This window comes from Dipodomys spectabilis, unplaced genomic scaffold (genome assembly GCF_019054845.1).
Source record: "Dipodomys spectabilis isolate Male_0828 unplaced genomic scaffold, ASM1905484v1 ptg000051l, whole genome shotgun sequence".
NCBI lineage: Eukaryota > Metazoa > Chordata > Mammalia > Rodentia > Heteromyidae > Dipodomys > Dipodomys spectabilis.
This window is the reverse complement of record NW_024870728.1, coordinates 567,076-591,463: the sequence shown is the minus strand read 5'-3', so window position 1 is coordinate 591,463 and position 24,388 is coordinate 567,076. Positions and strand designations below refer to the sequence as shown.

At 44.8% G+C, this 24,388-nt stretch overlaps 1 protein-coding gene and 1 pseudogene across 1 annotated transcript in view; both read left to right on the top strand.

The window, feature by feature from the left end:
- The first annotated feature begins 12,472 nt into the window (after positions 1–12,472).
- LOC122107326 (UDP-glucuronosyltransferase 1-6-like) overlaps positions 12,473–24,388 on the top strand; it is a 114,214-nt gene continuing 102,298 nt past the window's right edge. The window contains exon 1 of the mRNA XM_042678938.1: positions 12,473–13,342. Within this exon, the coding sequence (XP_042534872.1) occupies positions 12,488–13,342 (855 nt within the window). The 5' untranslated portion in view covers positions 12,473–12,487. The remainder of the gene's footprint in view (positions 13,343–24,388) is intronic.
- LOC122107526 lies at positions 17,701–18,598 on the top strand (annotated as a pseudogene).

Genomic DNA, 24,388 nt, shown 5'->3' with positions numbered 1-24,388 from the left:
CCACTTCCAGCTTTTTTTTCTTTTTGTTTATGTGGTGCTGAGGAATCGAACCCAGGGCTTCAGGCATGCAAGGCAAGTGCTCTACCCCTGAGCCACCTTCCCAGCCCCTGAATACAGCATATTTCTATTTAAAAGGTTTTGAGGCATCTGCACGTCGTTTTCCATAGTGTTTTTCACAAACATACATTCCTCTCAATGTGCCAGGGTTCCATTTCTCCACATGGAAAACACTATCTGTATTTTGTCTTTTTGACAACAGCCATTTGGAAAGGGGGAGGTAACCTCTCAATGTGGTAGCAATTATGATTTCACAAACGAATGGTGACCCTTCTTTCCAGATTTCTGTTAGAAAATTGTATGCACTTTTTTGACAAGTGTCTTAAGTTCTTGGTCCATTTTGAAATTTTTGTTGTCCTATTAAAAAAACAAACCCTTGAATCTATTGGTTATTAACAGTTTATTGGATGTGTTTTTTAACCCCTTATTGGCAGAGCTGCTTTTGAACCAGAATTGCATTGCAGAGAGGAGGGCAGGGCTGAGAGTTTCTCTCTGAGTAAGAAGTCTGACAGACTATAGGAAAAGTCTAAGTTTTATTTGGGAAACAATCCAGTATTAGTAGCTTCATTCCAAGTTAGTGTAGCTTTCCATCTTTCTAAATAATTGACAAAGTCCAAATCACTTGCACAATTCTGTTTCTGATGACTTCAGGGCAGTACAGGGCACGCTTCTCCCCAAGTCAAAGGTTTTAATCTATTTTAACCTTGCAAGTAAGTAAATACAGATCTTAGTTTATGCTAGACATTAATCATTGTTCCTTGGGAGTAAATAATTAACAGTGAGTGTTATTTCATTTGTACATATAGACACTCTTTGTATGGTACACTTTCTACCTGTACTTCAGCCTGCTGTATTTGAAGAGCATACAGTCTGTGCAGCTGGCTTGCTCCTGGCTGCTCTTCCCATGGCTCCTGCAGTCTTGCCTGCCCTCCTTCCTGTGTGTGCATGTCTGCTGCTGGCCTCAGGCTCTGCCCAGGCAGGCAAGCTGCTGGTGGTGCCCATGGACGGCAGCCACTGGTTGTCCATGCGCTCTGTGGTGGAGAAACTCTTCCAGAGAGGGCATGAGGTGGTGGTGGTCGTGCCAGAGGTGAGTTGGCAGCTGGGACGTTCACTGAACTTCACAGTGAAGACGTACTCAACCTCTCACACGCTGCAGGATTTGGACCGGGAGTTCAAGGTTTTTCTTGACACCCAGTGGGAAACTCCAGAACAAACTATGTTTTCTGCACTAACTGGCTCAGCCAAGGGATTTTATGACATCATGTTTTCACATTGTAGGAGTCTGTTTAATGACAAGAAAGTAGTGGAATTCCTAAAGGAGAGTTCTTTTGATGCAGTGTTTCTGGATCCTTTTGATGTGTGTGGCTTAATTGTTGCCAAACATTTTTCACTTCCAGCCGTGATTTTCTCCAGGGTTGTATTTTGCTATAATCTGGAAGAAGGAGCTCAGTGCCCCAGTCCTCTCTCCTATGTTCCCAGACTTGCCTCAGGCCTCCCAGACGCCATGACTTTCAGAGAGAGAGTGTGGAACCACATCTCCCACTTGGATGAACTTTTATTTTGTACCTACTTTTTCAAAAGAGCCACTGATGCAGCCTCTGAAATTCTTCAGACCCCAGTCACCATGTATGACCTCTTCAGCCAAGTATCCATTTGGTTGTTGAGATCTGACTTTGTCTTCGAGTTTCCTAGACCTGTGATGCCCAACATGGTCTACGTTGGTGGAATCAACTGCCACCAGCGAAAGCCACTGTCCGAGGTACAACTTCTTTCCTTGGCACAAACGTTTTTTGCTCAACTGTGATTCCTCATTTATGTTGGTCATATTACAGATCTCTAGTTTGGATGAGTTATGTACTTTCAATTTGTTTAAATCTGGTCAACAAATTATAAACCAAATGTGGTTGATTTGAGTGTATACACAAACAAGTATAATTATTTAAAATTCTGGTTGTATTTTTAATGTTCATGTTATAATTTCCCAGTTGTCCTGCTTATATACCTATAGGAGCATGCTCTTAGCAGTTTTGTTTGATCATTTTCCAATTTCTGGAAATCATATAATCATGTATCTTTCTTAGAGTCATCCTAGCTTTCCTAAGATAAAATGTAGTAATGGTCTGTAAACTCTGCTCTTGTAGTTTTCACTTGTAACCAACCAGACATGCTTACAAGCCACTGCTGAGAAATTTGACATTGTCTTACAATTGCTTTAAAATATTGAGTACATGATTTCAAATCTTGTACAACTTCACAGTAAGTATGAAAGTTTTTGTTTTCATATCCTCTCATCTCAGACTTTGTTCTTTTTTTTTTTGGTCATGGGGCTTGAACCCTGGGGCTGGGCTCTATCCTTCAGCTCTTCAGCTCAAGGAGAGTGTTCTACCACTTGAGCTGCAGTGCCACTTCTGGTTTTCTGAGTGGTTTATTGGAGATGAGTCTCACGGACTTTCCTGCCTGGGCTGGCTTTGAACCGAGATCCTCAGATCTCAGCCTCCTGAGTAGTTAGGATTACAAGGCCTGAGCCACAGGCACCTGGCTCAGACTTTCTTAAATAGTTAAAAGTTTTTATTTTAGTCCAAGTATTGTGCATAGCTCTTTTTTATTTCACATACAATTTTCAGAGATACGGTATCATTCAAATTTTTCTTTTGTGAGGTACATGTTCACATTTCTTAATTTTTACTTTTTTTGGGGGGGGGGGCGGTCGTGGGCCTGAACTCTGGGCCAGGACACTGTCCCTCAGCTCTTCAGCTCAAGGCTAGCGCTCTACCACTTGAGCCACAGCGCCACTTCTGGCTTTTTTTTTTCTTCTGCTTATGTGGTACTGAGGAATTGAACCCAGAGCCTCATGCATGCAAGGCAAGTGCTCTACCACTGAGCCACCTTCCCAGCCCCATTAATTTTTACTGTTTATAATTAATTGCTGAGTTTCATAGGACTACAAATATTAATATTTATCTTTCCTATGTATACTGCAATTAATTTTATTGTAGTGGATCTTGGTCCATTTTCAAATATTTACTTTTTTATAGGATAATGGATTATGTGTGCTTTAGCTGTTTTTGAATTTCAACTGTGATTTGTTTTTTGTTGTTGTTTCATTGTTGTTGGTCATGGGGCTTGAACTCTGGGCTTGGACACTGTCCTTCAGTTCTTCAGCTCAAGGTTAAGGCTCTACTGTTTGAGCTACAGAGCAAGTACTGGTTTTCAGCTGGTTTATTGGAGATAAAGGTCTCATGGACTTTCCTGCCCAGGCTGGCTTTGAACTGCCATCCTCAGATCTCAGCCTCGAGGAGCTAGGATTGATTACAGCCAGGAGCCACTGGCACATGGCTTTCAACTGGTGTCTCTCCAACTTTAGAAACAGAAACATGTTCTCTTTTGCTTTCATGTTTTGAACATGTTTCTCTGTTTTTGGTGACTTTTTCCTGCAATGAGACCTTAATGTGCACTCTGTATGAGTTGAGTTTTCTGTGTTTCCTAACACATTTTGAGTATAATGGCATTCTTCTTCCATGGAAATGAACTGTAGTATTTTAGTTTTTAAAAATCATACCAGCACTTTTCATATTCTTTATATCTGCTTCTAATCTCTCCCTCTGTCCCACTGGCTTAGTCATCTATTCATGCTGCAGTACAGGCTTCCATTAAGCAGCCTTATATCAAATATTAGTGCTTAGTAAGAAAGCCACATGTTTTTCATTTTCTAAATTTTGTGATCATCATCAATCTGTTGTCCTGTATAAAATGCAGTGTCCTTTATTTGGTGTCAGACCTATTAGTAGGTGTCTGCCTATTCCTTTAGATGGATCAGAGCAAAGTTAAGGAGAGCATGTGCAAATCCTCTCAGATCTCTGGAGTGTCCACCATGGTGTGCTGTCTTACTCCATCACCTCACAAGTCTCAAAGGACTCGGCAATGGAACATCATCCTGCTGGGAACAGACAAGTTAAGCAGCAGAGCCACCTAATGGCAGAGTCGCTTCAGAGGCACAGAGTTCCACCACAGTGAGGGGGGCAGGGCGGGGATCTCCCAGTCTTTCCTTGGAGGCTGAATGCTAGTTTTTTTCCGAGTAAGAAGTCTTTGTTAGACTTTAGGTAAAGTCCAAGTTTATTTGGGAAACAGTACAGTATTAGCAACTTTATTCAAGTTTAGTTTAGCTCTCCATCTTTCTACAGTGTCAAAGTTCAAACCCATTGCTTAATGATTCTGCCAGTAGAGGGCATGCTTCTCCCCCAGGCAAAGGTCAAAAAAATTCTTAGCTCGAAACCATCCATATATATCTACATCTTTATCTATCTATAATTTTTTGGTTGGTCATGGGGCTTGAACTCTGGGCCTGGGTCCTGTCCCTGAGCTCTTCTGCTCAAGGTGAGCACTCTACCACTTGAGCCACAGTGCTACTTCTGGTTTTCTGGTGCTTAATTGGAGATGAGTCTCACAGACCTTCCTGCTTGTCTAGTCTCAACAAAGTCAGTTAACCACTAGCAAATACCACCAACAAACAGGATCCCACAATGAAGGAAGGTGTCAAGGGACCGGGGGCACAGGTGACAAGACACTGGGCTGAGGCAGCTGTGTGCTCTGCTGTGATTCCGAGGCTTGGGGAGCATAGGAAAGGGATGCTCAGGCAGTGTAGTGTTACTCCTTTGATGGGCCAGCCAAGGCTAATAGGGCCAACTGTTCCGCAGGTGGGGTAGAAAAGTAGGCCTTGTGTTCTTCTGAGTAACCTTCCTGAGGGGTCACCGCATCCTGTAAGTCCAGCCATATATACCAGTGGATTTGAAGCCTTCAAACAGAGGTATGAGGTCTGCTCTTGTAGGTATGCAGGGGCCTCTGTGCGGCAGATCTGGTGCTTTAAGCAACAGCATGCCTCAGATGGCAAACCAGCCCCCACACTGGGGGTGGATGCACACCCTGCTAAGTGCTGAGATCTCTGAGGGTCATCTTCCACAGCTTATTGTTGGAAGTAGGAAGCAGCTCGCTCCTGCCACATGAGCTGCTGTCTGGGCCAGAATCTTAGGCCATGGAGTAGCGTGTCCCTCATACTCTGCAATGGCCTCCCACCCAGCTTGCTGGAGAACACAGTCATTGTTCAAGATCCCAATGGGGTTTCAAATCTTGGGCATAAATCAGCAGCTCTTCCATACACTTTGTCCCCAGACTTTATCAAATTGTCAAACATTTTTAATTTCCTAGTCAAATTTTCTAGGTGTGAACCTCTTTTAGTTTTCACATGGTATTTTCAGAGATGTGATGGCATTCACAATTTTTATGAATTATATACTCAAATGTGTTTCTTTTCTTTTGTTTTTTTTTCTTTGGTAGGTTGTGGGTCTTGAACTCTGGGCCTGGGCCCTGTCCCTGAGCTGTTCAGCTCAAGGTAAATGCTCTATCACTTGAGCTGCAGTACCACTTCCAGTTTACTGGTGGATAAATAAAGAGTCTCACGGATGTTCCTGACCAGGCTGGCTTTGAACCTTCATCCTCAGACCTCAGCCTTCTGAGTAGCTAGGATTATAGGCATGAGCCACCAGTGCCTGGCGTGTTCATTTTTACTAAGGTCATTTCACTCTGTTTGTGTCTCATTCTCTGTGTCTTTTTGCCTATCTGTAACTCTCTTTTGTGCCAGACCTGGTGCTTGAACTGAGGGCATGGGGACTGTCTCTGAGCTTTTTTTCATCTAGATTAGTGCCCTACCACTTCAGCCACAGCTCCACCTTCTTTTCAGTACCTTTTATAGTAGTTCACCTTTTTCACATACTATTTTCACACTTATGTAACTGAATGGGTTAACTTTTGTTTCTGAATTTCATCTGGTTTAAGGATCTCCAAACATAATGAATAGAAATATTTTCTTCCTATTTTGTTTTCATTATTTGAACATGTTCCTCCAATAACAGTAACATTTTTTTTTGCAATGTGACTTTTATGTACATGCTCTATTTTTCATAAAGCATACTTATGATAAAGATTCCATCTAGTCCTGTGTTACTGCCTGGTACTTGACTTAAATGCACCATATAGTTTGCAGTCTTCTGAGTCATTTGTTATTATCATATTTTCCCTAAAATGTGAAACTGTTTTGTTCACTTTCAAGTATAAACCAGAGTCTTTTTAATTTTACATTAATATTATGTGAGGTGTTCTCTCTCTGAGAGAGATTAACATGTTTTGGCTTGTCTTTTTGCTCCAGAATATGCGTTCCTTTTTACTTATGTAGGCCTTAAATATTATGTTTATAAATTTGCACAGTGCTAGATGTGAAAATCCACATGTTCCTCCTGAGATTCGGGCTGCCCTTCCTCCCATGCCCAGATGTGCATTCATGCGTCCACTCTCTGCTTTTGTGGGGCCTCAGCATGACATGCCTGCGGCCATCTTGAGTCATAACTGCCACGGTTGGCCCTGAGTATCCTGGCTGTTCTCTCCTGTACATTTCCCCAGCATACTCTAGTACAGGGGACACAGAGCTCTGCAGCTGGCCCTGGTGGTGCAATGTTTGACTCTTTGATATTAGTGTGAGTGGCTTGGATCAAGTGGGTTTTATCCTGTCTAATAAGCCCCATCCTTCAGATGGGCTCCATCTGTTGTTGCTGCCAACAGGTTTCTCAGTGAGCTTTGTACTCCCAGCACCTCTTGATAGATGGTTTGGGAACAATTTCTACCACTTGGCTTGATGAGACTAGTGAGGATATGTGGTATTTGTCTCTGTGTTCCATTTTATTCCATTTAGTATAGTGGTTTCTGATTCCATTCACTTTTGTATTGAGGTAATTTCTTACTTAAAGTTGAATAGCTGTTAGGCAACGGAGACTCACGCTTGTAATACTAGCAACTCAGGAGACTGAGATCTGAGCAGGAACCTGTGAGAATCTTATCTCCAATAAAATACTCATAAAAGCCAAGGTGGCAAATCGCTTGCCTTGAGCAAAGGAAGCTCAAGGACAGAGGCCAGGATCAGAATTCAAGTTCCAGGTCTAGCAAAAAAAAAAAAAAAGCTGAGTAGCATTCCATTATCTACAAATACCATGTTCTTCAGGCATTCATCTGCTGTTGGACAGGGATGATTCTATCATTTAGTTATTGTGAATTTTACTTCAATGAGCATAGGCTTCACAGGCATCTTTTTGATGAAATGATTACAAACATTCTGAGAAATAGTAGGTAGTGAGATTGTTGGGTCAGGATAATTCTGCTTTTAGAGTTCGGGAGGAATCTCCATACAGGTTTCCACAATGGTTACACAAATTGTCATTCTTCTCAACAACGTACAAGAGTTCTCAATTTCCACATCTTGAACAACACTTCTTATGTTTTGTCTATTTTACAGTAGCTATTCTAGCAGGTATGAGAAGATTCATTTTGGTTATAAACTGCATTAGAGTAATGAATAGGGAGGGCAGGTATTTTGTCTACAACCTGTTAAATTATTATATATACTTCAAAAAGTATGTTACTGTCCATTTATTGATCTTTTGTTTTCTTGTCCTTGGGTTGTTTGAGGTCTACATATTTTGTATATGTATGCCTTATTGAATGCGTGGCTTGCAAATATTATTCTTGCTCAGATTCTAGGTTGACTCTGTGCCTTGTCCCTTGCTTCTTTCCGCATGAAGATTTATGATTTGATGTAATCCCATTTATCTTTGCTTATGTTACTTGTGATTTGAGGATAAAAATAAGAAAACAAATCATTGCCCCAAACATTTAACTCCTCTTCTCCCCTTGCCATGATGACTGCTTGTAATTTTAAAGTTGTTTTTTTTTTTTGGTTTGATTGAAATAATTTTTGACTTAAAAAATTATAAGGATGATTTACAGTGGAATTACCATCAGATAAATCAGGTAATGAGCACATTTCTTTTTGGATAATGTTACCCTTTCCCTAGCTCTCTCCTAGCTTTTCTCTCCCATCACCACCCACAAATTGTATACCTCATTTTTAACATAGTGTCTAGTGAGTATTACTTTGTATATTTGCTCATCCTTTGTTCTTCCATTTCTGTGCCCTGCCTTATATTCCCAAATATAAACAAACAAGACAAAAAGAAAACCAAAACAACAAAAATGGAGTTAATGTCATTTTACATGAACAGATACACATAGACATTACACTTTAGTTTTCCTCTTCTTTTGTCAGTCACGGGGCTTGAACTCTGGGCCTGGGCACTGTCCCTCAGCTCTTCAGATCAAGGCTAGCATTCTACCGCTTGAGCTACAGTACCACTTCTGGTCTTCTGAGTGGTTTATTGGAGATAAGAGTCTCATGACTTTTCCTGCCTAGGCTGGCTTTGAACCTTCCCAGGCTGGCTTTGAACCGCTATCCTCAGATCTCAGTCTCCTGAGTAGCTAGGATTATAGGAGTGAGCCACTGGCAGCCAGCTTTAGTCTTCCTCTAAGAATATGCTCCTTGGTCTCACAGCTTGTAAATGCCTAGAGTGTTGAATAACTTATCATGTCCCAGTGTATTATAAAGATCCATGCAAGAGAGAAAACATGCGCCCTAGTCTTTCTGAGCTTGGCTTATTTCATTTAACATCATTTGTTCTAATTCCTCCATTTCTCTGCAAATGACCTAATATTATTCTACCTAATTGCTGTGTAAAATTCCATTGTATATAGGTATCCCATTTTTTAGATTCACTTATCCACTGTAGGGTAGCTGGATTGTTTCCATAACGTGGCTATTGAGAATAGTGCACCAATGAACGTCGATGTGTAATGAAAAATCATTTTTAATTATATGCATGTAAATATGTGTATATACCTGTAAATATGTATATATATATACGTATATATATATATATATATATATATATATACGTATATATATGTTTTCCTTTCCAACTCATTCCCCATAAGACAAGCACAGGAAATGGAGCGAGAGCGTCTGGCCTCCAGTTCACACAGTGGATCCTACATCCTTCTCATCGCCACCGGGGCCCAGGCCAGGTCCTCCGGACTGAGGGGCGCGGGGCTGGGGCAGGCGGCCGGCGCAGCGAGCGCAGTGACCACGCGGATGCGCTGAGGCGCATAAAGGCATTTATGGGTCAAGCACTGGGTTATTGCATTGCCGCCCAACGGTGTCCCAGCGGACTCACCTAATACCACCCTGGGCCAGCTTCGTCCTGTCGGTGCCAGGACTGCTCACGGCCCGAGGCCAGGTCCACCCGGGTCCGCTGGGCTCGGGGACGGCCGGGCTCGGGGACGGCCTCGGCCGCGCGGGGCCACCTTCCTCCAGCCGGGGAGGCTCGGGAGAGGGAACCGGGCGGCCCGCCGCGTCCGGCGCGCGTCGTCCAGGCCAGGCGGGCCGTCCCCAGGGCTTCGCGTCTCCGGGCCGGCCCGGGGTGGGCCGGCCCTCTGCGGGTCGGAAGCCCCGTGGGTTTGGAGCCGCGCGGCGTGGCGGTCCGGGGCTTCTTTACCACGGGCGGGCTGTGCTCCGCACCGCGGCCCGGACGGGCGTCGGTGCCTACGCCGCCCTCGCCTCGCCCACCGACGTGTTCTCCCATCCCTCCCTGGATCCCGGGCCCGGCCTCAACTTATAGCCTAAAGCCCAGACCCCCGCCCCGGCCCGAACGCAGGGCGAACGGACTTAACCCCGATGGGCGCCGCCATCTCGGCGTGGACGGGTCTCAGCTACCAGATTTTTTCCCTTTGGGGACTCGGGACTACGTTTCCCAGGGTGCGCCGCGGCAGCGTCGGCGGGTCACGCGAGAGCTGACAGGTCTCGCGCTTCCTCCCCGGCGGAGAAGGGGCGTGGCGCAGGAGGTCGGCGGGGCGCGGGACCCGGGGTCCGGCCGGGAGCTGGGGCGGAGCCGGCCGGCGCGCTCGGCTTGGGCGTGTGGAAGGCTGTGTGCGCCGCGCGCCGTGGTTCTGCCGGCTGGGCCGTGCAGACGGGCCCTCCTTGTCTGCCGAGCACCGTCGCCCCGACGTGGTTTCCCTTAGAAACCCGGGGCCGGCGTCCCCGCCCCGCGAGCCGGTGCTCCTCGCTCGGGGCTCACTTCCTGTGGGCCGCTCGCGTCGGTTCGGGCCAGCCTTGAGCGGAGAGAGCCGAGGGGCGGCTTCCAGGCCCGCGTGCGAGCCCGTGTGGCTCGGGCTCCGGCTCTCCCCCCTCTCTCCCCCCTCTCCCCCCACCCCCTCCCTTGCTCCCTTACCCCCTCCATCCTTCTCCCTGCCCCTGGTCCCTGTCCCGCCCTCCCAATCTCCCTCTCCCCCTCTCCCCTTCCTCCCCTCTCAGTTTTGCCAGGCTGTCTGTGGTCTGAGCATGCTGTTTTCCACCAGTTTGTGGTGAGATTCAAATGGGCTTCCCAAATCATCCTAGGATGGGAAGATCCTGTGGATGGCTTGGTGTGATTTCCCCTCCATACTGTGTGTCCACGAAAGGCGTCTGCCAGGTGTTTGGTGAATTTGGAGACAGTAGAGGGGCCACCAGGTCATGATGAGATGATCTTAGCTTTCTGTCCGATCTGGGCGCCATCTAGGTGGTTCCAGCTTACTGTAATGGGACAGTTGGGAGTGGCTAGTGGAACTTCCTGGGCGACAGGGGAGTATGAGTTTCCATCATGCCACCATACATACAAATACCTGAAAGTTGCCAGTCACAGGGACAAGAGGTGACGTGGCAAATGCGCTGGAAAAGGCCATCCTGTGCTCCTAACCGGGAGCAAGGCCCTTCCTTGGCTGCTTGAGGAATCGCTCACTAAATGGTCCTCAGGTGCCCTAATGTGTATCACTGGCCTCACCTAAAGCTTTCTAGAAACCTGCCTCTGTGTAGTTGAGTCTAAGGCCACGAACATTTCTTGAACATGTGCTGTGAACAGAGTGTAGAGGGGATACTGTGGATGGAGAAAGAAGCCATAAAGAATATGAACACGAGGCTGTCAAAGATTGGCTCCAAGAATGTGAGAAGGAAACTCAAGTAAATCCAACGAGGGTCCTGGGAGTCATTGTGTGAACTCACATCAGAGGACAAATCTCTAGATGGGATAATGAAGGAAAGAGAAAGGCATTTCAAAAAAAAAAAATCTCAGAAAAACCTGAAACTAAATAACTACTTGATGCACTGGATTTATTAGGGGAGATTAATTTTTTTAAAGGTGATTGTAGGCAGGCTGCTGGTGGCTCACACCTGTAATCCTAGCTACTCAGGAGGCTGAGATCTGAAGATCTTAGTCCCAACCCAGCCTTGGCAGGAAAATCTATGTAACTCACCTCCAATAAATTACCCAAAAGCCAAAAGTAAAGATGTAGCTCAAGTGGTAGAGCAGTAACTTTGAGCACAAGCAGCTCAGGGACAGGGCCCAGGCTCAGAGTTCAAGCTTCAGCACTGATAAATAAAAAAATAAAAATACATAAAGATGATTCTAACATAGGAATACTGTGTAGGGAAGGTTTATTTTTTCTACTCATTAAAGAAGCCAAAGGCAGGAAAGTGTTGACAGTAAATGAAAGGAGAGGCTTGGAAGCAAGTAAGGAAAGTCTCCAGCCGCAGAGGCGCCTGAGAGGAGTTCATCAGAGTTCCGCAGAGGACGGTGTTATAGTACAGGGTCCTGCCCATGCCTCCTCCCTTGGACTTTGAGTTGCCTGAGAGCTTGTGCTCGTGCCACGCTGGCTCCTTTGATTAGGTGAGAGGACACCCAGGCCATTGAACAGTAGCTGGAGGCATTATGGGAGAATAAACACCATGTGGGACACCCGTTGTTGGCCATGTTTTATGCTTGCCAATTTTTTCTCTGTCTCCTCCTAACAGTTCCCCTTTCCGTCCCTCAACACCTTGGAAGCCCTGGAAGAGTCCCAGTAGGAGAGTTGTCAGGCTTTCCCAGCACTGAAGGAAGGCCTTGGAAGGGTTGGGAGTGGAATATGTACTGTGCTACAAATAGACCCAACTAAACAGGGATGGCTGTCCGTGACAGAGTCTGTGAAGAGCAAGTCCATTGCCAGTGAAGGGCTTGGAATAAGGAACCTGAAGACGTTCTTGTAAAGCTGGGAAGCGTATTTGTTTCTGAGCAAGGAAAGTTGTATAATTTGAAGATAACATCCAATAATTACTCTTGGAAACGTTCCAAAAGGCCAGAATTTGTCCCAACTTCCTTTACTATCTCTCTGAGCTCTCCAGGCCCCAAAATCATTGGTAAAAATCTGTGAATTTAAATTGCAGTGCTATGCATGATTATCTACAAGGCAAAGATCATAAAAAAATCTTATCTGGAAAATATACAAGTAGAGGTATCAGCAAGTGTTGGAGAGATATTAGTTCATGAATTATTTCCCTGAGTAAATCATTGCCAGTGGGTGTAACATTGTTCAATGGATATTAGAATGCACTCTCTCTTCATTGCTGCTTTCTGCCCTACCTGTTCTTCCACCTTCTGTGTTTTATGAGCTCAGTATCTAAACAGGGGGCTTGCTCCTGACTACACTTACCATGACTCCTGCAGTCTTGCCTGCCCTCCTTCCTGTGTGTGCCTGTCTGCTGCTGGCCTCAGGCTCTGCCCAGGCAGGCAAGCTGCTGGTGGTGCCCATGGACGGCAGCCACTGGTTGTCCATGCGCTCTGTGGTGGAGAAACTCATCCACCGAGGGCATGAAGTGGTCGCAGTTGTGCCAGAGGTGAGTTGGCATCTGGGACACTCACTGAACTTCACAGTGAAGACGTACTCAACTTCTCACTCACTGGAGGATTTGGACCGGGAGTTCAAGGTTTTTCTTGACACCCAGTGGAAAAAGCAGGAACAAAGTATGTTTTCTCTAATAATGGGCTCTTCTAATCGTTTTTTTGAATTGATTTTTTCACATTGTAGGAGTTTGTTTAATGACAAGGAATTAGTAGAATTCCTAAAGGAGAGTTCTTTTGATGCGGTGTTTCTGGACCCTTTTGATTCATGTGGCTTAATTGTTGCCAAGTATCTTTCACTTCCGTCTGTGCTCTTCACCAAGGGAATATTTTGTCATTACCTTCAAGAAGGAACGCAGACCCCGGCTCCTCCTTCTTATGTTCCCAGAGGTCTCTCAGAACTCACAGATTCCATGACTTTCCCGGAGAGAGTGTGGAATTATGTACATTACTTGATGGAGCATATGTTTTGTCCGCTTTTGTACAAACCTGTCTCAGAAGCTGCCTCTGAAATTCTTCAGACCCCAGTAACCATGTATGACCTCTTCAGCCAAGTGTCCATTTGGTTGTTGAGAACTGACTTTGTCTTGGAGTCTCCCAGACCTGTGATGCCCAACATGGTTTACGTGGGTGGAATGAACTGCCACCCAGGAAAGCCACTGCCAAAGGTACAACTTCTCTACTTAGCCTATTGATCATGACCAGGCTTTGGACATTAATTGGTGTGTTCTTTATTTTCACTGAAATTAGACCATCTTTCTGGTCGTTTGATCATTTTTCTTCCTTTGATGATGTTTTTATGTGTGCCAATACTTTATTGTGGTTGAAGTAGATTTTATGTAGCTGCCTTCCTTGATATATAGACATGTACAATTAATATCATATTACTTCCAGGCAGTATTTATAGCATTGTTTATGGTAAAACACTGAAAATATGAAATGTCTTCTTTTACTAATCCTATGTTAGTCATACAGGAAAATATTTTTTACTCATTTAAAAATAGCAGGATGGGGCTTGGAAGGTGGCTCAGTGGTAGAGTGCTTGCCTCACATGCATGAAGCCCTGGGGTTAATTCGTCAGCACCACATGAGCAGAAAAAAATCCATGGCCCCACTAGTGGATTAAGTAGGGGTGAGGCAGGGCCCCAGTGGTGGACTGTGCAGGGGTGAGGCAGGGCTCCAGGGGTGGACTGTGCAGGGGTGAGGCAGGGCTCCAGGGGTGGACTGTGCAGGGGTGAGGCAGGGCTCCACGGGTGGACTGTACAGGGGTGAGGCAGGGCTCCAGGGGTGGACTGTACAGGGGTGAGGCAGGGCCCCAGTGGTAAAATACCCACTCTTGTTTGTTGTTCCAATACTGGGGACATGGTCAGAGTCTCACATATTGGAAGGTATTTGGTGGGAATGATTTTTGAGCTGATTCGATGGACTGGTATAAATAATGCTTCCTTTAAGAGTCTGGGAGACCCAGATCTATGTGTGTCAAAGGTAGGTGTTACTCTTGCACACAGCAAGATCAAGAAAGGAGATGCAAGGTGTAAGATGCTCATCTGGATGCCAGTGGCTCACGGCTGTAATCCTAGCTACTCAGGAGGCTGAGATCTGAGGATCGTGATTGGAAGCCAGCCTGATCTGGAAAGTCCACATGAGACTCTTATCTCCAACTAACCACCAGAAAACCAGGAGGAGCTGTGGCTTAAAGTGATAGAGTGATAGCTTTGAGCAAAGATTGTTCAGGGACAGCACCCAGGCCCTGTGTTTAAGCACCACATCTTACAAAACAACAACAAAAAATCAGACACTGCAAAGCTGAGCCATTGAAAGGGCGTCTCTCCTCCCATTCCATCAGCTCAGAGCCATGCTGCACCCACAGCTCGCTGTGTCCTTGCCCTCCACCTGAGCGTGGAGCCTACAGGTTCCTCAGTCACCAGAGTGTTGTGTGGCCTATTAGATCACATGGAGCAGTGTAGAAATAGCTTTATGTGATTCTTACCACCTCATGTCTTGATGTCAATGCAACATGAAACCACAGAGTGTTAAAGGCGTTTGTCTTATAATGCCCATGTTTTTAGAAAGAAGGAAAGATATGCTTTTATATGTACATTTAAGGATCGATGTACTTGAAAGTGTGTAAATACATGTATTAGAAGGTTATATATACATTTTATTTTCTATAAATATATTTATGAATATCCTTGTATATTTATAAATCATTATACATATAAATGTATATGTATATACACACATACACATAAATAAAGGAAGTCACCAGGAAGAACTGAGATCTTTATGTAGGCACTTGATCAAGAGGCTGAGTGTACCACAACTATAAATGTAAATGTTTATCAGGATGACTGTGAACTGTATATACTTTTCCACCCTTGTTTCATGTGGTACGCTGTGTTAGGGAAAGGCATATAGTTTTTGTGCTTCTGGAAAGCAGTATTCATAGTTCTGTGTGATAAGAAATAAACATTTGCAGAGCACCAATCACTCATACCTGTAATCCTAGCTACTCAGGAGGCTGAGAGCTAAGGATTGCAGTCAAAAGCCAGCCTGAACAGGAAAGGCTGTGAGACACTTATCTCCAGTTAACCACCAAAACTGGAAGTGGTTCTGTGGCTCAAGTGGTAGAGCACTAGTCTAGAGCTAAAGAGCTGAGGGATAGCACCTAGGCTCTGAGTTCAAGCTCCACGATTGACAAAAAAAAGTGTGTGTGTGTGTGTGTTGACGGTGTGTGGTATCTGGGTTTCAACGTAGGAGACCTATAACAAAATACCTTGAATCCATCCAGAGGTCGTATACTCAGAGATGGGACTGAATCCTTTAGTAGGGACAACAGATAGCTGTTTTGGTTTATCATTTTAATTGTTATTGTAAAGGTTGTGTATAGAGGGGTCCAAGTTGCATACCTCAGGTAATGGGCACTTGTCTTTTTGAACAGTGTCACCTCTTCCTTCTGGCAGTTTTCTCCTGTGTTATCCCTCCACCCACCCACCCCACCCCCACAAGTTCATTTTCAACACAGCATCTAGTGAGTGTCACTGCTGCATTTGTTCACCCTTTGTCCCACCATTTCTGTGCTCCCCCTTAACCGCTCCAAAAGAAGACAAGAGGTACAGAAAACAGCAACAAGGGAGAAAGAAAACTAAAATAAAACAAAAAATAACACAAAGTTTTGGGAGTTCATTTTCATACACATCATTTTATATGATCATATGTACCTAGCTATTGAGGCTTTGTGATCCTATCCTAAGAAAACAGACAATTACTTTAAAGAGGGAATGACCCAATCACTCCCATTTCTTTCTTTCTTGCTTTTTCTTCTTTTTTTTTGTGGGGCCTGAACTCTGGGCCTGGGCGCTGTCTCTCAGCTCTTCAGCTCAAGGCTAGTGCTCTACCACTTTAGCCACAGTGCCACTTCCACATTATTTTTTTCTGCTTAGGTGGTGCTGAGGAATCAAACCCAGGGCCTCAGGCATGCAAGGCAAGCACTGTACCATTGAGCCACCTTCCCAGCCCATTCCCAGACCTTTGAAATTTTGGCAAGTCCTGGGGGAATTGCTGAGTAGGTCCCAGTGGACTGAATTCAATTTCTCTCTGTATTATTTGGGCAGGGCAGTTTTAACTCTGGGCATTGAAGTTAGGATGCAGTTACACAGCCCTGGGTTCTTATGGTTACTTCAGGTCTCATAGATAAGTGAGATCAAGTAGTATTTGTCTCTGTGCCACTTCATTTCAGTTAGCATGCTGGGTGCTGGTGGCTCACACCTGTAATCCTAGCTACTCAGGAGGCTGATATCTGAGGATGGCGGTTCAATGTCAGCCTGGGCAGGAAAGCCTGCGGGACTCTTATCTCCAATTAACTACTCAGAAAACCAGAAGTGGTCCTGTGGCTCAAGTGGTAGAGCCTAGCCTTGAACTGAAGACCTGAGGGACAGTGCACAGGCCCAGAGTTTAAGATTCATGAAAAAAAAAGTTAGTTAGCACAGTGTTCTCCAGTTGCAACCATTGTTGCAAGTGAGGGGTTTCTTGTTTAAAACTAAATATCTCATTTTGTGCACCTACCACATTTTTAATACTTTCCCCTGTGTCGTCTGGACACAGATTAATTCCATCACCTAGCAGCAGTGAACAAGGTAGTGCAGGCATCTCTTTGACAAACTGGTTGCAAATATTTTGATAAACAGTAGGAAGTGAGACTTCTGAATACAGCATATTTCTATTTAAAGGGTTTTAAGGTGTCTGCACATCATTTTCCATAGTGTTTTTCACAAACATACATTCCTCTCAATGTGCCAGGGTTCCATTTCTCCACATGGAAAACACTATCTGTATTTTGTCTTTTTGACAACAGCCATTCAGAAAGGGGGAGGTAACCTCTCATTGTGGTAGGAATTATGATTTCACGAACAAATGGTGACCCTTCTTTCCAGATTTCTGTTAGAAAATTGTATGCACTTTTTTGACAAGTGTCTTAAGTTCTTGGTCCATTTTGAAATTTTTGTTGTCCTATTAAAAAAACAAACCCTTGAATCTATTGGTTATTAACAGTTTATTGGATGTGTTTTTTAGCCCCTTATTGGCAGAGCTGCTTTTGAACCAGAATTGCATTGCAGAGAGGAGGGCAGGGCTGAGAGTTTCTCTCTGAGTAAGAAGTCTGACAGACTATAGGTAAAGTCTAAGTTTTATTTGGGAAACAATCCAGTATGTGTAGCTTCATTCCAACTTAGCTTTCCATCTTTCTAAATAATTGACAAAGTCCAAATCACTTGCACAATTCTGTTTCTGATGACTTCAGGGCAGTACAGGGCATGCTTCTCCCCAAGTCAAAGGTTATAATCTATTTTAACCTTGCAAGTAAGTAAATACAGATCTTAGTTCATGCTAAACATTAATCGTTGTTCCTTGGGGATAAATAATTAACAGTGAGTGTTATTTCATTTGTACATATAGACACTCTTTGTATGGTACACTTTCTGCCTGTACTTCAGCCTGCTGTATTTGAAGAGCATACAGTCTATGCAGCTGGCTTGCTCCTGGCTGCTCTTCCCATGGCTCCTGCAGTCTTGCCTGCCCTCCTTCCTGTGTGTGCCTGTCTGCTGCTGGCCTCAGGCTCTGCCCAGGCAGGCAAGCTGCTGGTGGTGCCCATGGACGGCAGCCACTGGTTGTCCATGCGCTCTGTGGTGGAGAAACTCTTCCAGAGAGGGCATGAGGTGGTGGTGGTCGTGCCAGAGGTGAGTTGGCAGCTGGGACGTTCACTGAACTTCACAGTGAAGACGTACTCAACCTCTCACACGCTGCAGGATTTGGACCGGGAGTTCAAGGTTTTTCTTGACACCCAGTGGGAAACTCCAGAACAAACTATGTTTTCTGCACTAACTGGCTCAGCCAAGGGATTTTATGACATCATGTTTTCACATTGTAGGAGTCTGTTTAATGACAAGAAAGTAGTGGAATTCCTAAAGAAGAGTTCTTTTGATGCAGTGTTTCTGGATCCTTTTGATGTGTGTGACTTAATTGTTGCCAAATATTTTTCACTTCCAGCCATGATTTTCTCCAGGGTTGTATTTTGCTATAATCTGGAAGAAGGAGCTCAGTGCCCCAGTCCTCTCTCCTGTGTTCCTAGACTTCTGTTTCAGGCCTTCCAGATGCCATGACTTTGAGAGAGGTGGAGAAAGGGGGGGGGGGGAGAGAGAGTAGAACTACACTTCCCACTTTGATGAACTTTTATTTTGTCCTTACGTTTTCAAAAGAGCCACTGATATAGCCTCTGAAATTCTTCAAATACCAGTCACCATGCAAGATCCCTTCAGCCACATGTCTGGTTGTTGAGGTCTGACTTTGTCTTGGACTTTCCCAGACCCATGATACCCAACATGGTCTATGTTGGTGGAATAACTGCCACCGGGAAAGCTACTACCTAAGGTACAACTTCTCTCCCTGGCACAAAGATTTTTTTGCTCAACTGTGATTCCTCATTTATGTTGGTCATATCACAGATCTCGTTTGGATTTATTATACATTTTCAATTTGTTTAAATTTGGTCAATAAACTATAAACCAAATGGTATTGTTGTGAGTATTTATACAAGTATAATTATTTAAAATTCTGTCGGTGTTTGTAATGTTCATGTTATAATTTCCCAGTAATCCTCTATATACCTATAGTAGTTTTGTTTGATCATTTTCCAATTCCTGGAAATCGTATCATATAATCATATATCTTTCTTATTTAGACACCCTACCTTGCCTAAGATAAAATTTGGTAATAGTCTATATACCCTCCTCTTGTATTTTTTCCTTGTAAGCAGACGTGCTCATAAGCTACTGATGAGAAATTTGACCCATTGTCTCACAATTGCTTTAAAATATTGAGTATATTATTTCAAACCTTGTACAACTTCACAGTAAGTATAAGAGAGTTTTTGTTTTTATATCCTCTCTTGTCTCAATCTTTAAGTAATCAAAAGTTTTTTTTTTAAAGTATATATTTTTTTTATTGTGAAAATACTGTACAGAGGGGTTACACTTACATGGGCAAGATAATGAGTACATTTCATATCAAGCATTGTAGCCTCCTCCTTTGTTTCCCCTTCCCATCCCTTCCCATCTTCCCCCATCCCCCTCCCAATTCTCCCTCCCCACCAAAGTTGTAAAGTTCGTTTTGACATAACAACTTGTACATTGTTGCAATTAAACGACTTGTTTTCTCCCTTCCCCTCCACAAATTATACTGACATCAAATACAGTGAAAGCAGGGGTTATACCATGGGGAAGGGAAGCAACAAAGAAATAATCTTATAAATGTGTGAGAAACAATCCCATGAAAGAAAAAAAACATTTGAATACATATCTTAGGGTTCATTTCCCTAACATCACCTTACATGGGACCTATGTTTCTTTGGGCCTGGCTTACTTCACTTAATATAATTTTTTCCAAGCCTTTCCATTTCCTAACAAGTGGGGCAATGTCATTCTTGCTTTCTTTTTTTTTTTTTTTAATTTAATTTAATTTTATTTGTGAACATACTGTACAGAGGAGTTACAGTTACATGGACAGGATAATGCGTACATTTCTTACCAAGCATTGCAGCCTCCTCCTTTGTTTACCCTTCACATCCCTTCCCAGCCTCCCCCCTCCCCCCCTAATCCCACTCCTTCTCCCCCCCCCCCCCCCCCCCCCCCCCCCCCCCCCCGTCATTCTTTCTGATGGAGGCATAGAATTCCATTGTGTATATATACCACATTTTCTTGATCCATTCATCTACTGAGGGGCATCTGGGTTGGTTCCATATCTTAGCTATAGTAAATAATGCTGCAATAAACATAGTCGTGCTGGTAGCTTTAGGGTCATCTTGTTTGTAAACATTTGGGTAAATGCCCAAAAGTGGGATTGCTGGGTCATAGGAGAGCTCTATGTGGAGTCTTTTGAGGAACCTCCATACTACTTTCCAAAGTGGTTGAACAAGTTTACATTCCCACCAACAATGCAGTAAGGTTCCCTTCTGTCCACATCCCCTCCAGCATCTGTTGTTATTAGAGTTCTTGATTTTAGCCATTCTAACTGGAGTGAGGTGATATCTCAATGTTGTTTTGGTTTGCATTTCTTTTATGGCTAGGGAGGTTGAGCATTTCTTCATGTGTCTATTGGCCATCCTTCTTTCCTCTTCAGAGAAGTTTCTCTTTAAGTCTTTAGCCCACTTATTTATTGGGCAGTTGTTTCTTTGAAGATTTATTGTTGGGGGAAAAAGTTTTTATTTTAGCCCAAAGTATTGTGCATAGCTCTTTTTTTATTTCATGTGCAATTTTCAGAGATATGCTGTCATTCATTCACATTTTTCTTTTATTACATGTTCACATTTTTTAATTTTTCCTTTTTATAATTAATTGCTATAAGTTTCATAGGACTAGAAATATTAATATTTTGTTTTCGTATGTGTACTATAATTAATTTTATTGTAGATCTTAGTCCCTTTTCAAACATTATTTTCACTTTTTTTTTTATAGTATAATGGATTGCTTGTTCTAGCTGTTTTTGAATTTCAACTTTTTTTGGGGGGGTCTGGTTGTGGAGCCTGAACTCTGGGTCTGGGTGCCGTTCCCCAGCTCTTCAGCTCAAGGCTAGCGCTCTACCACTTGAGCCACAGCACCACTTCTGGCTTTTTTCTTTTTTGCTTATGTGGTGCTGAGGAATCGAACCCAGGGCCTCATGCATGCAAGGCAAGCGCTCTACCACTGAGCCACCTTCCCAGCCCTCAACTTTTTTTTTGGTCGGTTGTGGGGTTTGAACTCTGGGCTTGGGCACTGTTCTTCAGCTCTTCAGCTCAAGGCTGGTGCTCTATAACTTGAGCTACAGTGCAACTACTGGTTTTCTGGTGGTTTATTGGAGATAAGAATCTCATGGATCTTACTGCCTGGGCTGGCTTTGAACCACGATCCTCAGATCTAAGCCTCCTGAGTCCTAGGATTACAGGTGTAAGCTACCAGCACCCAGCTTTCAGTTGGTTTCTTTCCAGCTTTAGAAATAGAAACATGTTCTCTTTTGCTTTCATGTTTTGAACATGTTTCTCTGATTTTGGTGACCTTTTTCTGCAATGAGATCTTAATGTGCACTCTGTATGAGTTGAGTTTTCTGTGTTTCCTAACACATTTTGAGTATAATGGCATTCTTCTTCCATGGAAATGAACTGTAGTTTTTAAAAATCACGCCAGCACACATTCATTCTATCTGCTTCTAATCTCTCCCTCTGTCCCACTGGCTTAATCATCTATTCATGCTGCAGTACAGGCTTTCATTAAGCAGCCTTATATCAAGTATTAGTGCTTACTAAGAAAGCCACATATGTTTTTCATTTTCTAAATTTTGTGATCATCATCAGTTGTCCTTTATAAAATGCAGTGTCCTTTATTTGGTGCAGTGTGGAGATGAGCAGCCAGTAGGTGTCTGCCTATTCCTTTAGATGTATCAGAGCAAGTGAGTTAAGGAGAGCATGTGCAAATCCTCTCAGATCTCTGGAGTGGTCCACTTCACAAGTTCCATCACTTCACAAGTCTCAAAGGACTCAGCATTGGAATAGCATCCTGCTGGGAATAGACAAGCAGCAGAGCCACCTAATGGCGGAGTTGCTTCAAAGCCAGAATTCCACCACAATGAGGAGGGCAGAGCTGTGGATCTCATGAGTCTTTCCCTGGAGGCTGAGTGCTAGTTTTTTTCTGAGTAAGAAGTCTTTGTTAGACTTTAGGTAAAGTCCAAGTTTATTTGGGAAACAGTGCAGTATTAGCAACTTTATTAGTTTAGTTCTCCATCTTTCTACAGTGTCAAAGTCCAAACCCATTGCTTAATGATTCTGCCAGTAGAGGGCATGCTTCTCTCCAAGGCAAAGGTCAAATCATCCTTATATACATATATATATGCATTTATATGCATATATGTATATATATATATATATATATATGTATTTTTAAGTTTTTTGTCAGTTATGGGGTTGAACTCTGGGCCTGGGTCGCTCAAGGCGAGCACTCTGCCAGTTGAGCAACAGTGCCACTTCTGGTTATCTGGTGCTTAATTGGAGATGAGTCTTATGGAACTTCCTGCATCTGCTGGCTTTGAACTGTGATCCTCAGATCTCAGCCTCCTGAGTAGCTAAGATAACATGAATGAGCCACTGATGCCTGGCATTATTTGCAATATTAATCAGTATTATTCTTTTTGTTGTTGTTGTTGGTGGTGTGGTCAGTGAGGCTTGAACATAGGGCCTGAGTGATGTCCCTGAGCTTTTTTACCACAGGCTAGCACTCCACCACTTTGAGCATCAGCCACTTTCCGTTTTCTGATGGTTAATTGGAGATAAGAGTCTGGTGGACTTTCCTGTCCAGGTAGGTTTTGAACTTTGATCCTCAAATCCTGCCTCCTGAGTGGCTAGGATTATGGGTGTGAGACACCAGCATCGGGCTTTAATAATTTTTGTTTGTTGGGTAAATCTGCAGCGGCAAGTGGAGCTTTCTGTACAAAAGTGTGTGCATCCACTCTATCCACCATACATTTTCTGTTTGTCCTTACTGCACCTGCTGTATAGTGTCTAACTGCAGATTGCGCCTGGCTGCACTGCCCATGGCTCCTGCAGTCTTGCCTGCCCTCCTTCCTGTGTGTGCATGTCTGCTGCTGGCCTCAGGCTCTGCCCAGGCAGGCAAGCTGCTGGTGGTGCCCATGGACGGCAGCCATGGTTGTCCATGCGCTCTGTGGTGGAGAAACTCATCCACCGAGGGCATGGGGTCATGGCGGGCATGCCCAACGTGAGTTGGCAGATCAGTAGCCTTGAACGAAAGCAGCTCAGGGACAGCACCCAGGAACGGAAACCAGGCCCCAGATGTGGCAAAAAAGTAAAGAATGAATGCGGAGTAGCATTCCATTTTCTACTAATACCGCTTTCTTCCGGCACTCATCTGCCGTTGGACACAGATGAGGCTTCTTTCACGGAGCTATTGTGGATTTTACTTCACCGAGCATGGGCTGCTTGGGCATGGTTTTGCTAAACAGATCACAAACATTTTGACGAACAGTGAGGTTGTTGGGTGGTGTAACTCTGCTGTTAGTGTGGAGGGATCTCCACGCAGGTTTCCACGCGGGTATACCAGTTGTCAAGCTTCTCAACCACCGACAGGAGCTCTGGCTTTGCACATCTTGAACACGGGGCCTGGCGCTTCCTCCCCGGAGGAGGTCGGCCGGGCGCGGGACCAGGTCCGGCCGGGAGCTGGGGCCGGTGTGCGCCGCGCGCCTTGGTTCTGCCGCCTGGGCCGTGCAGACGGGCCCTCGTTGTCTGCCGAGCACCGTCGCCCCGACGTGGTTTCCCGAGGAAACCCGGGGCCGGCGTCCCCGCCCCGCGAGCCGGTGCTCCTCGCTCGGGGCTCACTTCCTGTGGGCCGCTCGCGTCGGTTCGGGCCAGCCTTGAGCAGAAAGAGCCGAGGGGCGGCTTCCAGGCCCGCGTGCGAGCCCGTGTGGCTCGGGCTCCGGCTCTCCCCCCTCTCTCCCCCCTCTCCCCCCCACCCCCTCCCTTGCTCCCTTACCCCCTCCATCCTTCTCCCTGCCCCTGGTCCCTGTCCCGCCCTCCCAATCTCCCTCTCCCCCTCTCCCCTTCCTCCCCTCTCAGTTTTGCCAGGCTGTCGGTGGTCTGAGCATGCTGTTTTCCACCAGTTTGTGGTGAGATTCAAATGGGCTTCCCAAATCATCCTAGGATGGGAAGATCCTGTGGATGGCTTGGTGTGATTTCCCCTCCATACTGTGTGTCCACGAAAGGCGTCTGCCAGGTGTTTGGTGAATTTGGAGACAGTAGAGGGGCCACCAGGTCATGATGAGATGATCTTAGCTTTCTGTCAGATCTGGGCGCCATCCAGGTGGTTCCAGCTTACTGTAATGGGACAGTTGGGAGTGGCTAGTGGAACTTCCTGGGCGACAGGGGAGTAGAGTTTCCATCATGCCACCATACAGACAATTTCCTGAAAGTTCCCAGTCACAGGGACAAGAGGTGATGTGGCAAATGCGCTGGAAAAGGCCATCCTGTGCTCCTAACCGGGAGCAAGGCCCTTCCTTGGCTGCTTGAGGAATCGCTCACTAAATGGTCCTCAGGTGCCCTAATGTGTATCACTGGCCTCACCTAAAGCTTTCTAGAAACCTGCCTCTGTGTAGTTGAGTCTAAGGCCACGAACATTTCTTGAACA